Source organism: Ursus arctos, unplaced genomic scaffold, assembly GCF_023065955.2.
Source record: "Ursus arctos isolate Adak ecotype North America unplaced genomic scaffold, UrsArc2.0 scaffold_15, whole genome shotgun sequence".
NCBI lineage: Eukaryota > Metazoa > Chordata > Mammalia > Carnivora > Ursidae > Ursus > Ursus arctos.
In genome coordinates, this window is record NW_026622819.1 from 29,940,376 (window position 1) to 29,960,526 (window position 20,151).

Sequence of the window (20,151 nt, forward strand, 5' to 3'; positions counted from 1 at the left end):
AAGTATACATATTTTTATGGATGAGAGTAATTTGTTTTAAGATAAATGATATAATGAAAAATTCACTAATTATTTTTATACTTCTGTTTTCAAAGAAAATAAATAAGATTCTTCCTTGGTTTCCAGTCATGTGCAAAAATAATTTTCTTAAATTATACCAGAGCATTTACCTTTCCTAACATTTTCAAGTGATTCAAATTCTGATCAGATTGGAAAGCTCTAATTAATCAGGCAAGCTATTTTTAGTATTTGTGAGAAGAGTAAATTCACTGTTATTGTTCTCAGTGGTGGGTGCCATGTGGGACTTACCATCAGCAATATCATCATAGATCTCTCCATCACTGTAAATGTAGAAAATAATTTTTATTTTAAAGAAAATATCTTCTTAGCATTAAGGCAATATTTAGATAAAAAAATTAGTAGTATGTTTTCATATGACACAATTAAGCATTTAAGGGTGAGAAGTTAAGTGTTGTGAATTATAAGTGGGAAGAAATTTCATATTCATCTGCATCGTCTTTCATTGGTTTACCCTAATTCTTTGTTCTATTCTAAAAATAACCAAAAACCCACAATGTATTCCATATCGTAGACATACGGAATAGTGGAAACTTGCCTCAAGAACACACACCATGTTTTATTTATCTTTAGATCCAACCGTGAGCCTAACACGGAGCTGTACATTTAAGAAGTGTTTATTGAACTGAACAAACTGATTATGGCACAATATTCCACTTGGGGCCCTAACTGAGTCTTTTTTTTTTTTTTTTTTAAGGAATCTTTACACCCCACATGGGGCTTGAACTCAGGACCCGGAGATCAAGAGTCACAGGTTCCTCCCACTGAGCCTGCCAGGTGCTTCCCTAATGGATTCTTTATATTTGTTAATATCAGATATATATTTTCACTTGAACTTCAAATGCTGAATGAAATAGAATAATATTTAAAAAAAGAAATAGAATAATATTTAGCATAGGAAATGGATGCATCATTTTTGCATGTTTCTAATTAAAATTTATAAATATTAATTTTAAAATATATAAATATTAGTTTCAAAATGAGTAGCCAAGGTATGGTTAGTATGGTGATTCTTATGTTATATAATTCTAAAAATATTTATGGTTATAGGCTGCATGCATAATAATAGTTCTGGCTACTTTTACACATTTTGGTTGTATGTGGTCCTGAATCTTTGTAAAATACGCTGTTCTACACACCTACTGAGTCTCTCTTATGTACCACGAGATATAAACATGAATAAGACACAAGCTTTGATTTTAAGAAGCTTATAATCTAGTGGAGGAGAGAATGATATACAAGTAATTAAAATAGAAAGTATTATAAATGTGAATATAGCCTTGAAATGTAGAATACAGTTTCAAAGTTCAGAAATGTGAGGTGACTGTCACCTTGACCAGACCCACTTTTGGGTCCTGTACTATCTCTGCTTTTATCATGGAAGCAGCAGCAGGCCCTCCAAGTGGCTGCCAACTATGGCAGATGCTGTGAGTTGCCTCTGTCTCCTGTTTGGATCCTTTCTCTGAGATGAAGGGAGGGTTTGACTGATGGAAATCTGATAAAAATGCAAAGGGGACAGATTTTCCTATCATTCATTCAATAAATGTTTCTTAAGTATTCACTTTACTAGATGGTGAATCAATAATGATAGAGTATACTTTCTAAATTCTCTCTCTTCATCATCCTGTAATCATCACTGATGAAGATGTCCCATTATTTGCCACGTATGCATTCCTTGAAATTTGTATCTTTCATAAAATAGAAAAGTGCTTGCCTACCATTGTGATTAATGCCCTGAGGAAAAAAAAAAGTATTATGATTATTTTTCTTTCGACTCTTTACTAGTTTGCTGACAAAGCACTAGCATTGATTTGTCTCTTTCTGATTGGTATCAGGTTGTTTATGGATACAGTTTGTGAATCTTTCCTGATTCTTTTATTATGCAGAACTCTGCAAATCTTTACGTTGGCATATGACCTGATAATGGAGTTCACTTCTTGCATTGATAGACTTGGAACAGTATCTTACAATGTTTGAGGGGGACTCTCACAGAACACTAGTACCAGACTGTGACAACGTCTTATTCATAAGAAGAGAAGAATCATTGACGACTATCTTTTTTTTGGCATGCTTCCAAAAAGGCAACTTAATACTCTACTATGCCTAGTAAAGAAAAGCCCTCAATTGGGGCCAAATTACTAACAGGTGACATTAGCACCTACTGTGAAGACACTAATTGGTCCCTGATTAATGCAGTTGGCTTCCCTGATTAATGCAGTTCAGCCAACTGCATTAATCTGTAAGTGAAAGGCAAAATATTACTGAAAGTGTTAGTGGTTTTCCCGTCTCCAATGTTTGCCATGTCTGTCTCCAATGAATGTTTATAACTATGAACTGTATACTCATGAATGAGAAGGGTTCTTGTCTATTTAAAAGAGTGACACTGTATGAAAACCCTAACTTTATTATGGGTACTACCATATTGACATTAGTATAGCATATTGTTTTAAAATTTTGTATGACAGTTTAGTAGATTATATTATTTAGATGATATTAAGAATCTTTCTTAAAGAAAAGTGTAAAATTCTTTTTACAAGTATAGTAGTAGAAGAAAATGAACTTACTTGTCCACCAAGTAACTCCGAAGGACATAACCATCTATGAAAAAAAGGAAAATAAATTTTATTAATAGTACACAATTGAATAATCTTTACTGTTTTTTTAAGAAAGTGAAATAGAATTGAATATTTAATGTAATAAGATATGATGTAATGTGATATAATATACTGAATAATTCTATTTCCAAATATGACCTATTTTTCCTTTTTTTTTTTTTTAAAGATTTTATTTATTTATTTGGGATAGAGAGAGCACAAGCCAGGGTACAGAGGGAGAGGGAGAAGCAGACTCCCCGCTGAGCAGGGAGCCAGATGCAGGGCTCGATCCCAGGACCCCGGATCATAACCTGAGCTGAAGGCCGACGCTCAGCTGACTGAGCCACCCAGGTGCCCCGACCTATTTTTTCATATTCGTGTCCACTTTTCTCCCCTTCTTTTCCTCTCCTTTTCTCTCTATTTTTTTTTCCTCTCTCTCCTGCATGTCTCTTTTCCTCTATTTACGACCTTTCCCCTTAAAGAGAAACAAATTATCTTCTTCTCCTACTGCAGGAGGTAGCACAAAGCTCCTCCAAATTTTATTCTGTTTCTTCATGCTGTTACCCACGCAACCCAGTCCTAAGGAGAATTTATAGTTTCTCTAAATACAAAAGTAGGGAGGTAAGTATGTAAGATCAAAGCCTTAACTTCTAAAATTTCATTATAATGAACGAAGTCAAAACTGCGTTCAACTCCCCTTTCCGATCAGCAATCTTGCGATTGCTTGGGGGAGTATGCATTCTATACAGTCTCAAAATAGTTCTCATGTTCAGTGCGGAAGGTCTTCCACACTGCTTTTGCCATTTGACAACATGTCAACATGTGCATTTTCATCTTTCATGACACAAATCATTATTAGAAGAACACATACCAGGCATTCTAGTGATTCCCCTGTTAAATAGGAAATAGACCATATTTTATGCAAGAAAGCAAATGTTATCTTTGCCCCTATTGTGCAAAATAATCCCAAGAAATTTTTTCTTGAGAAATTTCTGCTGAATTTAATTAATATTGCGAATCTTTGGAATTATTAGTTTTGTGTTAACACCCGAACACCACTCTATGCTTGAGATTAGTAGCATTCATTGCCTTGTCAATACAGTCTCTAAATTCTTTCAATCTATTGGGCTTAGTCCACTTTAGATCTAATTTTTTAGAGTAAATATGTAAAAAATGATATACCAGGAAGCTCATAGGCAAAGATTAATACAAATGATAACAAACTTATTTAAACATACTGATGTCATATTATCATTGATTTAAAAGGCAGAAATATTTTTTTTTAAAAAGTGGGACCATTCAAATGAAACTATAGATTGAAACTTAAGAAAATGAATTTTCCCCTGAAATATTCCAGTGTAAAAAAAAAAAAAAAACCTCCACTGAAATATTTTATCAAGAAATTCACCATTTTTAAATGAAAACTTTATTAGAATCCTATTTGGAAAAGGAAGAATCAAAGTTATCTTTGAATTCTTGTAGTATGGATATAATGAAGCATGTGTCAGAATGATAAAAGCACAATAATGTAATATTTTTCTCAGACTCTGAAAAATTAGACCTTGTTATACCTTCCTTTTTTATTTCAGTCAAAGCAAAGGTAGCAAAAATTGTTAATGTAAGAATATCTAAAATTAATATCCTTGGTTGCCTTTGATATTACAGGTCTTTTATTCAACTTCATGTTAACAGACTTCTAAAAAATTTAAATGTATATCGTAATTTAACATAATTTTTAAAGGGGGGATAAGCTCATCTCCAAGAAATTCAATTCAACATGTCTCTCAAAAGAGAAAAATCTAGGGGCGCCTGGGTGGCACAGCGGTTGAGCGTCTGCCTTCGGCTCAGGGCGTGATCCCGGCGTTATGGGATCGAGCCCCACATCAGGCTCCTCCGCTATGAGCCTGCTTCTTCTTCTCCCGCTCCCCCTGCTTGTGTTCCCTCTCTCGCTGGCTGTCTCTATCTCTGTCAAATAAATAAATAAAATCTTAAAAAAAAAAAAAAAAGAGAGAGAAATCTATGTAGATAACAATTTTCAGAACAAATTGTGGATTTCCTGTCATGGTCCCAATAACTGAACTCTGTCTTTACCTGCACTGATGTTTGGAGCTAAAATAAAATGTGAACATTTCTTTATAGACAGTAATTAATAGTCCAAACTTTTTTTGTTTCCATTAGTTAAAAATAGGGGCTCTGTTTTTGTTTCGATTTTTTTTTTTCTTAAACTGGGAAATAAAAGAATACAATAATAAGTGTTCCCATGAGATATTCATGTTTAAGTTAATAATTTAAAAGTAATGATATGCATGAGCTGAATCTTTTGACAGTGAAGGAAATCTCTGCGAGCTGTTCAGGCTTTGTAACGTCTCTGAACTAAAATTAGAAGATACAAAATTAGAGAAATATATAAGAAATTATAAGCTATTGCCAGAGACTGGACTTGCTCCAGCATCAAATATACACCTGTTTTTTTTTTTTTTTAATCTTTAGAAGAGTTAAAGAAATAAAGAACAAAACAAAGAGAATATAATCACCATTTTTGGAAATTAAAGCCTTTTATTTTCCTTTGCTTTTAGGTAATCTTTTAAAAACTCATTTATGCTAAAATCGTGTAGACCTGGATAAAGTACTGTCTGTAGTAACTAAGCATTAATTAGTCCTTTACATGACCAAAGTTAATAACTCATGATATACAGCTTAATAGCCTGTCTTCACAAAATTAATTATAAAAATATACTTTAGACTCTCAAACCCCTATTATATTTCCTCTTATATATCTTATCCGTTCCAGAGCTCTAAGGAACGGCTGTCCCTTTCACTGAATGCTCTGTTGTGACTGTTGCTTCTGTGTGTGAGCTACATAAATATGAATGATTATGAATATTATTTAAGAAAAATGTATCAAGGAGATGCCATGTGGGATGGTACTGTACTGTTCTATTTTAGTTTCCTGAAATGATGTGATAATTTGGGGTTCATTAGCTATAAAATTACTATTATATAGCATTTTTACAGGGTTAATGGCTTTTAATACAGCATAGGTTTCGCTGTCTAGTACCTTGAAAAAATCTCTAAAACTTCATTCTATTAAAAGCATGACTGATTCATGACAGTGTTGAAAAAAGTGACCTACCATGAATTCTTATATTTTATATAATCTCTCCATTATAGTTCCTAGAAATAATCTTTTTTTGCAGTAGAAAAATGATCTCTTTGCTTCAATGTTCCATGTACATCCATCACAAGGAGTAATGAAGGAAAAATACAAATGAAATAAGCAAAAAAGTCATCATGGCTCCATGCCATGTAGAATGGGTGCCATGTTTACTGTGGGTGCCGGCCCACCAGGAATTCTCACACGTCCTATGAAATTATTATTTGGAAACTTCATATTCATACAGCAGAACACAGTGGCTCGAAACAAGTGTTTTGAAAATTGTGGTGGGATAAAGGTAATTAAGAAAGTAACACTCATCCCTCGTATGTGCCAGTTCTCAGGACTGATTCACCTTTAAGAAGGGTGTCGTGAATACAAAATTATGATGGAAACACAAGATCAGCTTTGGAAAAGTTGAAAATATCTTCATTCTAATATTTTCAAATTTCTTACTTAATAAAAATGACAACTTCTGTTATTTCTTTATTATTTCATTTGTCACAAGCAAGTCCAGGAATCAAGTTCAATTTACTTAATTTGGCCTCATGCAGGTTAAAAACAATAAAATCATGTTGCACAGATTTACCCACGCAAGTGGGACAATGCCTGACTTCAGGGGCACATGCTCATAATATAACAGAAAGAAAAAATAAAACACAGTGTATAAGACTCAATCTAAATTATTAGCCTAGTGTTACGGAAATGTTCTCTCTCCTCATCTTCTTTCTGTCTCTTTCTCCTTATTTCTAGGGCTTCAAATCAGGGGACTTTGAAAGTTTCTGAATTTAAAAAATTTTCTTCAGTAAGTATCTGCTGTTTTAAAATTGAAAATCAAACAATTTGAGCAAAGAAATGACTAATTGGATTTGAGAAAATCCAAACTATCTTTGGAATTCCCTTTCCTTGATGCCCAAAGAAAATGGAGAACATTGTAACCACAAATGATTCAGTTCATGTCTCCTTCCACACTTTTTGTAGAAAATTCTTCTCCAGTGACAGGAGGTAGGGAAACCCACAGCTCACGAGGTATCGAGTTGTAGAATATGCTCAAATATTAGGGAGAAATTCTAAACATTTGGGAATGTGCCAGAAATACATATTTAAGATCTCAATGCCCCTGCGATGTGTGTTTCCACAAGCCAGTGGGTGAATTGATCAAATGTGATAACGCTTATAATGGTGGCTTGTACTCAACACCACAATGGGAAAAGATTATTGTTAATGCTTTCACCTCTAATTTCTACTGTCACCAATTAAGATTAAGTAAACTATGCTTTCTTTTCTTTGATGGGTTAAGGAATGGAAAGTAGGGAAAATGTTAAGGTTACCATGGTGTTGGATTGCAAATGCCTTTACAGCTAAGCAGATGTAGAAATAAGGAACTGAAAGATTTAAAGGCTCCTAAAGGATGCCCAGGAAGCTAACCACATCAGTAAGACTAAGAGAACTTGTGTCTCCTAACAAATTAAATTATTCCACAGACTTCTTCCTGTGCGTGTCTGTATGTCAGACTTTCATCTGGTTCTCCAACTGCAATCTCCAAGTTGTTACATTCAATTCAGTAAGCCCTGAACAAGGTGCCAGGCACCGCAGAATGTGCTGGCAGTACAATGTTGAGAACACTGCAGTAAAGTTACTCTCAAGCTCAGAGTCTAATACGAATAACAGATTGATAAAACAGGAAGGACAATTACAGGGACCAAAGCAGTAGCATAGTGGGGCCGGGAAGAGATAAACTGCGATGGGTGACTGGGGAGTAGGGAGTGGGTGAGCTTCCAATTTTAGATGACAACTGAATTGTTTTTACTAGACAATTATGGGCATTAGCAGTAGAATAAAATAGCATAGAAGGATGAGATAGCATAATTTATCGAGGGAATGAAAGTCAGTAGTATGTATTTTTAGAGTGGCAGTTGCAGATGGGAAATAGTTGATAAGGTTGAGGCTTGATCTACAGGATTTTATGTATCAACGCAGAGATAATATTTGTGCATTTTTTAAAAAAATATTTGAGTAACAGTGTGGCAGGTGGATTGGCTGAGAGTAAGGGTAAAGTAGACATATCATTTGAATGGCTATTGCAATAATCTAGATGAGGGAGGGTTAAATCCACACAGCAATTCTCCCAAATCCTGTAGAAATTGCATGAGCGATGAATCAGAGATTAGGGAAATTAAGAATGTCAAGGATCCACTTCAAGGAAGGAATAAGCAGGAGATTTAGAAAAATTAAGAAAAGCAGGAGATTTGGCAAAATAAAAGTGAGATTAAGCAGATATGATAATTACATTTTGGAATAAAGTTTAATATGAAAGGCAACAGCAGATGCTCTGGGTGGCCTTCCCATAGACCTTCACCCCTACCATGTAGGTTCACCCAGTTTTCCAAGGACAGCACTTGTAATTTTTTTTTTTTTTTAAACTGATCAGTTTTCTCTGGCTTTCAGAGCTCTTTGCCAGCTTGCTCAGTATCCCGAATGGCTCGCCACCTGCCCTGGAGTAGGCTTCCATTCCACATGGACAGGAGTTGATGTGTCAGTACCCCAATTTGTTTCCCATTGGATGTGATAACACTGCCGCTCTGAGTTCTCAACTGGTATAAGCTCCAATTATCTAAGTGGCAGCTTTTTCCGTAACAAGGCTTTGTTGACTGCCTTTCCTTTCCTGTCTCCTTTTCCATTTGCTCATAAGTGATTCCCAGAATCACCGCCTAAATGGAGAAGCTAAGACAAAGTTCAGGCCAAAGAAAGTCTTTAAATAAAAAACAACAGGTACACAAGCGCTACTGATACAATCATCAGGTTTCCATTCTGTTCGAGATGGACCCCAAACCACCTAAGACTTGAATTAGTTATCGGTGAGCTTGGGACTTGTAAGGTGCATTGGTATTCCACCAGAAAAAAACAATGAAAGTTACATGGAGCCCTTGCTTGTGATCTATCACCATTTTACGTAATGTTTGCCCTTCTTATTTTTAACAGATGATAAATTCTAAGAGGGCAGGAGCCCTCCAGTATTCATTATTAATAATTATCAGAATTATTGATGCCCAAACAGGAAATGATAGCAGATTACAGAATCATCCCTGAGTAGTTACTGTTTTTCTCATTCTTTTTTTTTTTTTTTAAAGATTTTATTTATTTATTCGACAGAGATAGAGACAGCCAGCGAGAGAGGGAACACAGGCAGGGGGAGTGGGAGAGGAAGAAGCAGGCTCCTAGCGGAGGAGCCCGAGTGGGGCTCGATCCCAGAACGCCGGGATCACGCCCTGAGCCGAAGGCAGACGCTTAACCGCTGTGCCACCCAGGCGCCCTTGTTTTTCTCATTCTTAATTAAGGTCCACTGGCTTCTAGAAAGATATGAGTCTCCTGTAAATTTCTGTTCCTGGTGCGGCCTCTTCCTGCTCATCTATATCCATACAGGTTGTTGATGAAGCCATTTATACCCTTGTTACTCAAGAGTATGTTCCATGCACCAGAAGCTTCCATTTCCTGGCAGCTTGGTAAAATGCAGAATGTTACACCTCACCTCGGACCTCCTCAATTAGAATCGGCATTTTTGAGAAGACCCCCATGCGATGGGTGTGCACTTTGGAGTTGAGAAGCATGGCTTTAGATAGGCTTTGTTGTGAAAGACAAGAATCTCAGGACAGCATGGCAAGATCGGTCTGACGCTTGTGCCCCGGAAAAAGGGCCACAGGGCAAGTACTAGGACAATTCTGTCTTGTAAAAAATGTGATATAATTTGGAAAACAGAGGAAAGAAAACAGGTTCATTTAGGCTCATCACCTCAATCAGGCACTATTAGCAGTTCAGCTTAGTTTCTTTTATTTACATATTTTTTTAACATGGCTGTAAATCCTATCCCACATCAAGCAGGCTTCTTATTTCTCTACTACCGTGTCGTGAGAATTTCCTCACATTATTATCATAGTCATTGTGTAAATATTCAGTCTGGGATATTAATCATAACTTATTTAATACTTTTTGAATTTTTGAACTTTTTAATATTTTTGATGACCTTTTAGCGCATAGCCTTTTTCTGCATGTAAAGCTATTCCTTGGGGTGCAACCTCACAAATGCTAGTCTGAATGGGGCTTTCTTTGTCTCCTGGAGCACTGTTTACACATTCTCTCCAGTGACCTTTGAGTCTTAATACTATGCTACCTTGTCTTTTATCCTTTGTACCCACATTTCATTTTCTCCTTTTAAAAGCCAACCACACCTCCTCCATGATAACTTTAGATCCATTTCCCCAACCTTGAGTCACCGGTTTTATTCTTAAAACTCCCATTTCAGTTCCTGTCCCTGAGTCACCTTCCTGTCATTAAAATTCGACTCAGAGTTCATGTTTTCTACACAGACTAACCAAGCTGATAGGGGGCAGCCACGCTGACTCTTGGCTTTTAAATATAGGACACATAATTTTGAATGGCTCTTCCCTGGACTTTAAATAAAATAAGCTTCCTTTTAAAATTTGACAAGGACATTTCCATCGGCCGGTTTTAACGGCCGATAAAGTCAAAGAAGACAGGGACTCTTGTATTCATGTGGAATCCGATGCTGTATGAAGGCGCGCCCTTGTGACGAGCACCGGCGGGGTGAGGAAGCGCTGACTCACTATATTGCGCACGTGGAACTGATATGACACTGCACGTTAACTACACTGCAATTAAACTGAAATTGGATTAAATTAAAAAATAAATACAGGATGCATAATTTTGAATTACTCTTCCCCGGACTTTAAGTGAAATAAGCTTCCTTTTAAAATGTGACAAAGGGGCGCCTGGGTGGTACAGCGGTTAAGCATCTGCCTTCGGCTCAGGGCGTGATCCTGGCTTTATGGGATCGAGCCCCACATCAGGCTCCTCCGCTGTGAGCCTGCTTCTTCCTCTCCCACTCCCCCTGCTTGTGTTCCCTCTCTCGCTGGCTGTCTCTATCTCTGTCGAATAAATAAAATAAAATAAAATCTTTAAAAATGAATAAATAAATAAAATGTGACAAAAACATTTCCCTCCGTCAGTTTCAATAGCCCATAAAGTCAAAGAAGACGGGGACTCCTTTATATTCATTTGGAATTCTATATCTTATGAAGTGTGTCCAAGTAGGAAATGAAAACAAGTAAGTTTGCAAGGTAGGAAGACTGGAAATTCTAGAAGGGCCGTGTGCTATATAATTTCAAAACCAGACCAGAACAAGGGCCACTCACTCTTTGAGAACACTGCTTCTCGCTCTGGTGGACCTGAGAATAAGCTAGGGACGGAGAGACAATCACAGATTCCCTCTGACTCCCCAGAACTCATGACTCAGCAAGTCAAGGGCGGGGCCAGGCAACTGCAATTTTAATACACAAAGGGTTTTCTGATGCTGGTGGTCTGTGGATTCGCATTTTGAGAAGTACTAATTTGGCATTACCTTGGCACCACAGTGCCAAAAATAGCAGGTGGGAAATGAAAAAGGATTAAAATAAAATACATTGATTTCGGCACAGCATGATCTCTAATTTCTTTTTTTTTTTTTTTAAAGATTTTATTTATTTATTTGACAGAGACAGCGAGTGAGAGAGGGACACAAGCAGGGGGAGTGGGAGAGGAAAAAGCAGGCTCCTAGCGGAGGAGCCTGATGTGGGGCTCGATCCCATAACGCTGGGATCACGCCCTGAGCTGAAGGCAGACGCCCAACCGCTGTGCCACCCAGGCGCCCCACGATCTCTAATTTCTTAATGTATTCCACAATTCATAAAGCATCGACAAAACAAAGTTAATAAAACAGGGGTGATCAGGAAAACGTGTTTGATTATTAAATCCTGGAGTGCCGTATCAACCACGAGTAAGCGGTGACTTACATTTTCCTTCTTCATTTCTGCAGAGAACTTTTGTATCGTCAGTGCTTTGTATAACTTCAAGAGATTCACCAGGCTTCACCTGCAGCTCTCTGGTGCCCCACTTTTTAGAAGTTAAGGAGGGGGACACTTTGGTCGAATACAGGACTCTAATTTCACCATCATACTGGAAAAATAAAGAAAAATATTTATATTATTGATTGATGTGTATTATTCAACCAATCCATTTATTGACAAATTTACTAAGAAAGCCTTTGCTAAATAAATAGTTCCTTGTTTTAAAAAAATGCTGTAAAAACATTAAAGAAAAAATTTTTGGGGAAAAACCACTTATAATCACTATTTTAAAAATTAAAAACATTTTTAAAACTTAAGGTGTATGTGTGTTGATTTGATATACTCATATATTACGAAACGATTACCATCACATCTTTAGCTAACACCTCTAACACCTCCCATAATTCCCACTTCCTTTTTGTGGTGAGAACATTTAAGATTTACTCTCTTTACGACTTTCAAGTATGTGATACAGTATTGCTAAGCATAATGACCATGCTGTACATTAGACACTAAAGCTCATTCATCTTATAACTGACACTGTGTACGCTTGACCAACATCTCCTCCATGCCGCCTGCCCCAGCCTCTGGTAACTATCATTTTACTTTGTTTCTGTGAGTTTGGCTTTTTAAGATTCCACATATAAGTGATATGATATTATAGAATATTCGTCTTCTCTGTTTGACTTACTTCACTTAGCATAACGCCCTCAGGGGCCAACCATGTTGTCACGAGTGGCAGGAGTTCCTTCTTTTTCCTGGCTGAAAAATATTCCAGTGTATGTATATGTATTTGTGTGTGTGTGTGTGTATGTGTGTGTGTGTATAATCTTTTTTAATCCATTCTATTTTTAGATTATCTAATTATTAAAATTCAAAGAACAGCTAAATTTTAAATGTTATTGAAGTATATCTATTGTGCACATATGAGAATTTGCTTAATTTGTTAAAGGAATAAATTCAAATGTAAAGAAAATTATATAAAAAATAAGGGAGTTAGGATGGATAACTGATATTGATAATCACACGTTTAATACATGCATTTTGGTACTTAAAAATCATTTTTTTTCATTAGAGCTTTGAACTTTGTCTGATATTTAAATATGACATACTTTAAACTTTTTCCTGAAGTCTTTCTCTTCTTTTTCCTGCTTTTTTAGCTTCTTGGGGTCTTTTTCTTCTGTCTTAGCCTTGGTTCCTTGACTAAGATGGCAGAACACACACAAAACAGCATTTAGTTTAGTTTAAAAAGAACAGCGTACAATAGAGACTTCATCCATAAAATTACAATTTTGTTAAATTTTGTTTTTAATTAATACCATTTCTTAGAAATCTAGTACATTCATTGTAATAAGTGATAATATTTCAAAACACAGAAGAGATTCTTCAAAAGAATACAGATTATGAGTTAAAATGGAAGTAAATATTTATTATGGTGAGCCATATAAAATTACTGAGGAATAGTGTAAACATGGTTACGTATCAGAGGTTTCATATGATTCAACCCACCTATTGTCGAGCTCTCTGTATTTTTCAACCCTTCCTAGATAATTAAGTGCCTTGGCCAATATCATAGAAAAGGCTTTTTGAAAAAGAACTTTCTTTTTAAAATTGATTTTTATGGCTTGAAAATTTATCTGTATGTCAAGTTTTCCTACCTACTTAAAATGGGGCCAGGGTAACATCTCATAGATACCAACTGGACTAAAGCTAGTTGTCATAAGAATAAGCCTACGATAATGATTCTTCATCCTGGCCACATATAGGATCACCTGGGAAGTTTTAAAAAAGTAACTTTGTCTAATTCCTAGAAATTCTAATTAAATTAAATACATTCTAATTAATTAGATTGAGTGGGGACTAGATAGTGACAAATATATTTTAAAGCTCCCCAGGCAATACTAATTTGCAACCAAGGTTGAGGAACATTTACTAGGGTTGAATGTGGTTGTTGGGAAAAGGCTGGAAATCTCTGAAGGAGGGAATTTTAAAAAATCAGACTTTTTGTGAATGATGAAAAGTTATAAACACTGATTTTAATTTTTATCTAGATTGCCTACAATAAAATTTTGTTTGTAACGGACTTATTTAACGTGTTTGATTCTTACGCTTTGAATCTTAGAATTTAGTTCATTTACTGTGAAATGAATTAGCACATTGTCCTGCCTTGGGTTCTGCATCTTTCTTCAGTATCTCCTGTGTTAGGGCGCTCTGGGCAGTAGTGGAATTGCTGTCCCAAAGTAGCACTTTGGAACTATCAGGATATACATGCATGTTAAAAATGGCCCATGAGCTCTCTTGCAAAATAATTTATTGAAATTTTACTTTTAGTAAAAAATAGACTATTATGTTAGAGAACATAAAATAGTCTTAAACTCTGACAATAAACAGCAGCAAAGAAAACGGTACATATCAAATAAAGTTTAATCAGCTGGGCTTTATTCTACTTGAAGAAAGGGTCCAGTGTGTAACTGGGTTCCTAGAGAGCTGTTTATGGAATGTGGTGACATTTTTACAGTAATATAAAACAGAAAAATGCCTAAAAAATGTCAGGCATAGAAGTGACTTCCCAATGGCGAGGAATTTTCAAACCTAACATATTACCGAAGATTAGATTTTCATTTCAGAAAAAAGGAGAATGATTCTCTTTTCATCTTTCTTGTCTGTTGTGTCTATAGAACTTGATTCTCACATAGAAATGATAGCATATTCTCCCTTCGGTTTCTTTGATCTTGGTACGTTCTCTTGTTCAGTAAAATTAACCTAACAGTGTTGGTAAAAAATAAATACTAAATAAACAAGCACTCATGCATTTTTGTAGTATTGCTCAGAAGACGCTGCGTATTGTCTCCCATTTATGTCACTTCCATCCTTTAACTAATCAAGCTCAAGACCTTTTATTCACCTTTTTTCCCTGAGAAAGCTACAGAGGTATTCTTGCTTTCGTACACCTTATGCACGAGCTCATCTCACACGTTTACTGGAATATAAAAAAGGATCTTACCATGTTATTTTCTATTTCAAAAGAGGTTTCAAAAGGTACTCCTTTTGTACTAACTGATCTTAACAGGTTTTCAAATAGTTTTAGCCTAAAATTAAATCGAAACCTTAGGTGAGCTGAAGAATGTCACTATTCACCCTTAACTTTTTTTTTTTTAATTTGAATGGAACCTTTGAGAATCTGATGCTTTTGTGAAAAAGAGACATAATAAAGTCCTTTGAAAACACAAATCATCTTTTTTTTTCATAAAAGGAAAAAATCTTGTGGAGGACAGAAGAGATTTGAAGAATTTGAGGGGTGAGATATAAACTAAGAAGTGAATCCAAGACAAAAAAGCTCTTGGCAAAAGAGTGAAAGTAAAGGGAGGAGATGAATAAGTGAGATCAGTTGTGATCAGGCGCTCAAATATTTTCCCAGTGAATGAGTATACGAACGAATAAATGAATGTAGACATCAATGAGTCACCGGGCAGAGAATAATCAGGGGACAAGGAGCAGAACACCCTGGAGAGGCAAAGCGGAAGGGAGACTGGAAAAGGAGGGGAGAGTGTGGAGGGGGATCAACGCTCTCCACCCAAACCTAGCAGGAGCTTTAGAACTGGGATCAGAGAGAGGACAGAGTGAGCCGGATCGAACACAGTAGATGCACATGCCTTTGGGGTTTTATTCTAGTCGAATTTTCTTTTTTGGATTTGTTATGATCACTCACAATTTTGAGTGTCTTGTTTGCTAAGTATTGATTTTAGGTCTCACGAAGAGTTTAAAATGAGGACTTCTGTGTGGAATTAACATTTTATAAAGACTTCAGTGAAGTATGGAGAATCTATTGAGCTACGAAGACTTTAAATACTGTATTTAGAGAAAAGAAGTTCCAACTGTGTCCTTTATTTCTGGCAAACTAGTTTTTAAAAGAGGATGTGTATTTTGAAAGGAAGTCACTATAAAATATTACGTAATAAAATGTGGCATTGGAATTGTGAGCTTTTAGACCTGATGCTGCAGTTTAAGAACAGTTCTACTAGCGGTCGGGTTTTCATCACAGAATGAGAACATTTTACTTACCTCAGCTCTGCTGGCGGAGCGGGGAAATCAGACGCATCCACATCATCATAAACTTCGTCTCCCATGTCTAACAAAAGGCAAAATATCAAATGTTGAAACGCTTTCAGTTTGAAGTTTGATATGAGCGTGTGATGATGTTTTTAATGTAAAGATTGTTTTGAGGACCACAAAATCAGTTTTCCTGGGGTCTCTGTACATTTTTCCTGGAAGCATTGTCCGTTTCTTGATGGGGATAGGTTTCTCTCTGGATGCTTCTGCTAAGTATCCCTCAAAAAAGCCAGTGACCGTGATTGTAACTAGCATTATCAGGATAAATCCCCCAAAACAGTGACTGAGATTATTTGAAGATCCACACATGTGATGAATGGCAGGATTAGTAGAGTGCTGACAAACAAATCAACATTACTGGCCATTGGCAATAGGCAGTAGAGATTGATTCTTAGGGGATTTGGGATGCTATGATAATACACATTATTTATATGTCTTTGTCTATGTCTGTCTATCTATCTATCTATCTATCTATCTATCTATCTATCTATCTGTCTATCAATCATTCTCTTTTACTCACTGATCTCTCCCTCATTAATTTTTAGCTTATAGTAATAGTAGGTGTGGTACTACCTTAAAATGGAAAGAATATTTCTATTAATAGAACATGCCTGGTACCAGGAGGTACTGAGAACCAGTGTTAGTGGAAAAGTGGCTGTGCCCTTAACTGGTTTAATGGCTTTTCCAATCCATAGATAACTTTTCTTCCATTTAGACCTCTTATTAATAAAGTTAGGAGGACTGCTTCCCTTCCGTGCCTATTAAGTTATTCCACAACAATTAAGCTGAAGAGATAAATCGAAGAGAGTACAAATGTTTTAAGGAATGATTATCATAGAAAGTTGAAATGCTCTCTGCTAGTGGCAAGGATTTAATTTCCTTTAAGAATTTCTCCCTCTCTCTGTATATATGTATAGAGTACATATATATGTGTATTTATATTACACACATGTGTGTCTGTGTGTGTGCATTCTCCCCCCACTCAGGTAATTAATTTCACAGCTATGTAAAGAACCCATCATTAATATTATAAAAAGTATGACATATCATTGGTTTCCAGAATGGGAAAAATTACTAATCTATACGCATGTACATAAAAGACTCTTGAGAACAAAAGAAAATTAAAACAAAAAAACAACATTTTTTTTAACTTAACTGATCACATTTGTTTCACTTAACTGATCACATTTGTTTCACTTTATACCTACCCTTTGTGGAGCTAAATTTCTTGAATACTTTTTGAAAATTACAGATTAAGATATAAACTCATCATCAGTTATTGATTAATTTGAATTAGTGCCTTATGTATTTTCAAACTGATAATTGAAAATGAGGTCAGGTAGCAGAGTGGAAGAATAGATTATCTGTGTATTTAGTTTTTTCTTTCAATTTATTTATAAATTGAGACAAACTTTTTGAAAGCCCCTGAATATTCTTGTGAGACATTTTATTTTGTTCAAAGTCAGTCTTTGAAAGGTCTGTCTCAGCAGGGATAAAAAAATAAGCTGATCAAAATTGTATGAAGAAGAAACTGTTTTACATTTAGCGATGGGAAAATTTCCAAATACAATATAAATTATACATTTAAAAAATCAAAGAAATTTAGATTTAAAAGGGCCTTGGTGTCATATAATCTGGTACATTTTTAGAAATCCTTATGCAGAAGCCCAATATATCATGCTTGACTGAATTGGGGTAGAGGAGACATGAGAAATTTCAGTGTCCATCCCTTCCCACCTGTTCCTTTCTCCATAGTGACCCCTATGATGGGATGAATGGTTTAAAAACCAACAATATTAGGGACACCAGGTGAGTCAGTCCCTTAAACATCTGCTTTCTGCTCAGGTCATGATCCCAGGGTCCTGGGATGGAGTACTGCATTGGGGGCCGGGAGGGGGGGGTTGTCCCTGCTCAGCAGGGAGCCTGCTTCTCCTTCCGCCTGCCGCTCCCCCTGCATGTGCTCTCTCCCTCTCTCTCTCTGGCAAATGAATAACTAAAATCTTTAAAAACCATCAATATAACTAAAATCTTTAAAAACCATCAATATTCAAAATTTTCCTCTTCCGACTATTTAACTCTTAAGAAACTGTGTCCTCCCCCAAGGAGCAGTTGCTTGACAAGGTTACACAAGTTTTTTATTTTCAGAGTCAGGACTTTAATCCAGACACCATGACTATATCCCATGCTTTCCCACGACCCCATCTGCAAGAAATGAGATATAAAAAATATAATTAGTTTTTATTACTTACCCACTTGTTTAGGAGGAGGAGGGAAACTGGAAAGAAAATGAGAACACAATTATAATCAGACCAATATAAACACAGAAATTGAGCTCTTTATTTAGGAGAGGCATAAACAAGTACAGCCTGGAAGCTTCTGAAGGCTAATTCTGTTGACAGTCATTCCTTTCTCATCTCCATTTCTCCACTGAGTCTCTGAGTCTCAGTTTCTGTCCATCAATTTTGAATTTCGCAAGACTTTTTTTTTTTTTTGAACTCCAATGGTGGCCAAAAAAGTCAAAAGTCAAGGCATTCAGTGTTTTGCTTTTTTTGTTTTTTTTGCCCATAGCCATTGGACCAATATTTTCAGATTTGTTCTATGAGGTTTGGGCATATTATCACATCAGAGTAAATTAAATGGATTCAATGTTTTGGAGTCGTTGTGGCATAGCTCAGGTCAAAACTTTTTATTTGACTTTAAGAGTAGAAATAGAGGGCTGAAATGAAAAAAGGTCATAGGATTCTTTGTATGACCATGTTTTCCCAAACAGGAGAATGGTGAATAAGAGAGGAATATCTACTGAAACTCGAGAGGGAAAGCTTATTAATAGAAGTGTTCGGAAATCAGGATTGGGTGGCATTTAGTTGCAACAGAAAAGGACCTTTGCTTTTATTACTTCCTGAACTTTAAACACACACACAAACACACATCACTAGAAGAATGGTGCACAGTTACACTAAAGTGTGGGAGATCATTAGTTCAAATGATTGAAAATCAAAATTAGGAGGTGTGCAATTAGAACAGGAAAAATGACCTCTGCTTTTATTTCTAAGTCAGGTCTGCATTTGAATAATGATGCATCAAAAGAGGATTTGTTTAAAAAGAAAAAAAAAGGATTTGTCATGTTTACTTACAATGTTGAGTGTCTTGTTTACTAAGTGTTGGTTTTACTAAAACCAATTCTTTAAACAGAAGAGTTTAAAATGAGAACTTCTATGGGAAATTAACATTTTATAAAGACTTCAGTGAAGTATGGAGAATCTATTGAGCTACAAAGACTTTAAATACTGTATTTAGAGAAATGAAATTCCAACTGTGTCCTTTATTTCTGGCAAACTAGTTCTTAAAAGAGAATGTGTACTTTGAAGGACAGTCACTATAAAATATTATGTAATAAAATGTGGCACTGGAATTGTGAGCTTTTAGATCTGCAGTTAAAAAAAAGTTCTACTAAATGCAGTGTGTATGAGTATGTAAAGATGTGTGTGTGTGCATGTGTGTGCTATCTGTGCATGTTTGTAGGAAGGCAAAATCTATCTTTGAACCATATGACAATTTTTGAATACTATGCATTCCTCTTAGGAAATGCGTGAGCGTAAGGGTGACAGGGTAAATGAGGCTAAGATGACTGATGGAAAATAATGTTGAAGTGACTTAAGCCTGTCAGAATTTGGTTATGGTTATAAAATATTAGTAGCATTGATTAAATTAATATTAGTGTAGTTATTGTGCACTGAGTTTGGTTGGTTGACTCTTACGATGAACCTTCATTATTGTCTGACTCAGGGACTTTAGGTTTCTCTCGTATACTTTTCTTTCTGTCATCTTTTCCCTTTAACATCTTCAAAATCCCCCAGGACCACGAATTACTCTTCTCTTCAACCTGTAGTGTGGAGCTTTGGAGCATGCAGGCATTGATCAGAATGGAATCATCAGTGGAATGTGAAGACGTTGGGTGGACATTCAGATTTTTTATAATTATACTGCGTTGATCATTCAGGCAGCAAGTTACTCATTGTATTCAACAAGACGATGCTTTTCAGTTTATAGACCATGGTCTTTGAATACTGCTCCTACTAGGTAAGTAGTAGGTAAGTTATTTTTTTCTATTTAGTGAAATTTCTCTTGGTTTTAAAATGGCAAGCAAAATCAAAATTAAGTTTTAAACATCAATTTTGCATTATTTTATGCTTAAAATTAAGTAAGTGACAGATCTTAAATTTTAATATACACCACTACAAAAGTTTAAGCAACTAGAGAATTAAGCATCCAATATTGGTTTTTTTGTTTTTATTTTTAAATTTAAATTCAATTA

General features: G+C 35.7%; 1 protein-coding gene across 3 annotated transcripts in view; it reads right to left on the minus strand.

Moving 5' to 3' along the window:
• The window catches only part of FYB1 (FYN binding protein 1), a 153,644-nt gene that overhangs the window by 2,663 nt on the left and 130,830 nt on the right, over window positions 1-20,151 (minus strand). For 2 of the 3 annotated variants that reach the window (XM_057312215.1, XM_026506862.4), the window contains exons 12-18: window positions 19,595-19,732; window positions 18,086-18,111; window positions 15,789-15,855; window positions 12,839-12,929; window positions 11,673-11,835; window positions 2,643-2,676; window positions 310-341 (exon numbers count right to left, since the gene is read on the minus strand). In XM_057312215.1, coding sequence (XP_057168198.1) covers window positions 310-341; window positions 2,643-2,676; window positions 11,673-11,835; window positions 12,839-12,929; window positions 15,789-15,855; window positions 18,086-18,111; window positions 19,595-19,732 — 551 coding nt within the window. The remainder of the gene's footprint in view (window positions 1-309; window positions 342-2,642; window positions 2,677-11,672; window positions 11,836-12,838; window positions 12,930-15,788; window positions 15,856-18,085; window positions 18,112-19,594; window positions 19,733-20,151) is intronic. The other variant, XM_057312216.1, reaches the window with a different exon arrangement.